Genomic DNA, 2,521 nt, shown 5'->3' on the forward strand with positions numbered 1-2,521 from the left:
AATGAGATTGCTGGTATCGATAGCGATCCTCTGAGAAATTTTGATCTTTATAGTTGAAAATTTACTGTAAATCGTGTATGCTTTATAAAAAATTATAAAGCACGCCCATGGCACGAGATAACAGTGGTACATTAAATGTACCATTAAATGTACCACCTCTCGTCGTATTTTATTGGCTGATTCAAAATGTGCTTTATGAGATGTCCATGCGCTATGAAATATCCCCTGCGGTAGCTCTTTTTAAAGTCTGTTAAAGTGTACCACTTTGCCGCGATGATGGAAAATATCTCCACTATAGCTAAGGATGTTGTGGTAGTCGTCGGCGCTAAATACTTGTAGTTGTACATTTACAATAGCTACGAATTGCGATATAACAATGTTAACAGCACCTCACATGTTCGAGGGAGCTTAATACCTGACAGAGCCTCTTCGCTCCTCTCATCTCTTCTTCAAAATAGCACCACGTTCTTTTCCTTTATACGCGCCCATGTGAAATCGCACCTCACACTCAGAATCACTCGTCGTCCACTAGCTCCCTGTCACAATTGACTTGCAGAGTAACACCACCGAGGTGGCTGCCCAGCCTGTAAAATTGCCCATCAACAGGCCCATCGACGTGATAGTCACATAGTCGGACACAGACACGACTTCTTTCTTGGGTTTTACCTGAGGCTTGACCGGTGGTTGGACGCTGTCCTTTGCGCTGGGTTGGTAGCAATAGTACATACCCGCGACGCCCATGAGACAGACCTCCCAACCGAACATGGCTCGTGTACTCAGCGAGCTGCTGTATGCGCGTGCACTGGAGCCGACAAAGCCAGTGGCGAAGGATAATAGCAATGGTGCCAATTGGGCGAAAGTCTCACCCAGACGAGGCTTGAGGGCCGGGCCGTAGTTGTCGTACAGCCGCCGCTTCTCTGGGTCGGATAGCACCTCGTAAGCTTCGGTAATCGCTTGGAACTGCTCCGGTTCAGCGTTTGGATTCCTGTCTGGGTGGTATTTGAGTGCCATGGAGCGATACGCCTTGACAATCACGGATGGACTGGACATAGCAGAGTAATAAACAGTGAGTAAGGATCGGTGGAGGGTGTCAAGGCTGTAAAAGGAGAATGACGACGTAAGGCGCGGGGATAGACAGATAGGTACCTTGCGTCCACGTCCACATCGAGGACGGAGTAGTAGCACGGCTCCTGCACCTCGTACATGGCCATCACGGCGGCAAGTTGGCAGCCGTAATCGCGTTTTGACGTCTGAGGACTACCGCATCTAATTTAAATTCTTTTTAACCAATCCGATTTAGGTTGAAGCTTTGGTCGAATACAGTGTTGGCCGAGCGTCTTACAACGTCTTATATTTTATGTAGATCGATGTACCGCTGTGTGAGGCGGTTGGCAAAGCAACTACCAATGGTTACTTCAGAATGGACTGTACTACCACGTCGAGGAAGCTGACGGATAGTGTGGGGGCCTGCAACTTCATGGCGTCGAACTGTTCGCGGCTCATCTCAAACACCGTGCAGGGCTCCGCTGCTACGGCTGCTGTTTGACGAGCTTGTTGGCTAAAGAAGAAAACTTCACCAAACATGGAGCCAGGCAGGACAGTTTGCAGCTGAGTCAGAGGTTGACCGGGGTCCACACTGCCGTCTTCGTTCACGAGCAGGTTAACGGATCCGCGGGCCAAGAAATAAAAGTGGTCCGAGGACTCTGCGACGTGGTAGAACTCATGACCAGCAGGAACGTCACTCTTGCTGAAAAACTGGTCGACACCCTGAAGCAGCCTCGAGTTGTCTGGCTCACCCAAGTAGCGATGCAGCAACAAGCTGACAGGCTCGTTGGCGTATCCGCGACGCAGAGTCTGGGCCAATTCTTCTGCGTCTGGCACCAGCTTCTTCGCACAGAACTCAAGAGTAGCGTCGGTCGTAGGGAAGAAACTGTAGTCGTCTGCAGCCTTGTTCTTCACTAGCAGACCGCGGATATCGGGACGTACGTTGGCGTAAACCACACGGATGTTCTGGATCTTGCAGTAGTTCTGCAAGATAGCGAAGGCGCTGGATGCTGCAGTTGCATCCATGCCGGAGACGCGGGTGAAGTCCATGACAACAAACTCGGTAGGAAAAGCTACTTCGTCCGAAGTTGGCGTTCCATCGAGACATTCAACTGGGGCGTTCCAGGACGCACGAACGGGGAGGAAGCTCGACTCGCGCTGAGTTCCCCTCTCGTCTTCGCTGTCACTTGTCTGCTTACGAACGTATATGCCCTTCTGAACGCCATCCAAGAGCTTGACAGCCGAACCGAAGAAGAGATAGCCGCAGAACTCGAAATGCGCGATGCCAGCGTTTTTTATGTTGAGCACTCTGCTCTGAGCGATGTTACGAGCCCCCACTGAAGCGTTGGGGTCGGAAACTCATGGTACTTTTGTCCAAACTTTGGCACTCGCCACGGAGAAAGCGAGTCACGGCGCTTTCGCCAAAGATCGGTTTTTGGGAGCTGACAAGAATGGGGCGAGGGCTCATGAACTGGAA

The 2,521-nt window shown here is 50.9% G+C and overlaps 1 protein-coding gene across 1 annotated transcript; it reads right to left on the bottom strand.

Moving 5' to 3' along the window:
• Nucleotides 1–528: 528 nt before the first annotated feature.
• Nucleotides 529–2,094, bottom strand: PITG_19461 (uncharacterized protein; the record flags this gene model as incomplete). The annotated part of the gene is made up of 3 exons (XM_002996960.1): nt 529–1,042; nt 1,147–1,257; nt 1,415–2,094. 3 exons carry the CDS (start codon nt 2,092–2,094, stop codon nt 529–531), a joined length of 1,305 nt encoding a protein of 434 aa, XP_002997006.1.
• Nucleotides 2,095–2,521: the final 427 nt, after the last annotated feature.

This window comes from Phytophthora infestans, genomic scaffold (assembly GCF_000142945.1).
Source record: "Phytophthora infestans T30-4 supercont1.94 genomic scaffold, whole genome shotgun sequence".
Taxonomy (NCBI): domain Eukaryota; phylum Oomycota; class Peronosporomycetes; order Peronosporales; family Peronosporaceae; genus Phytophthora; species Phytophthora infestans.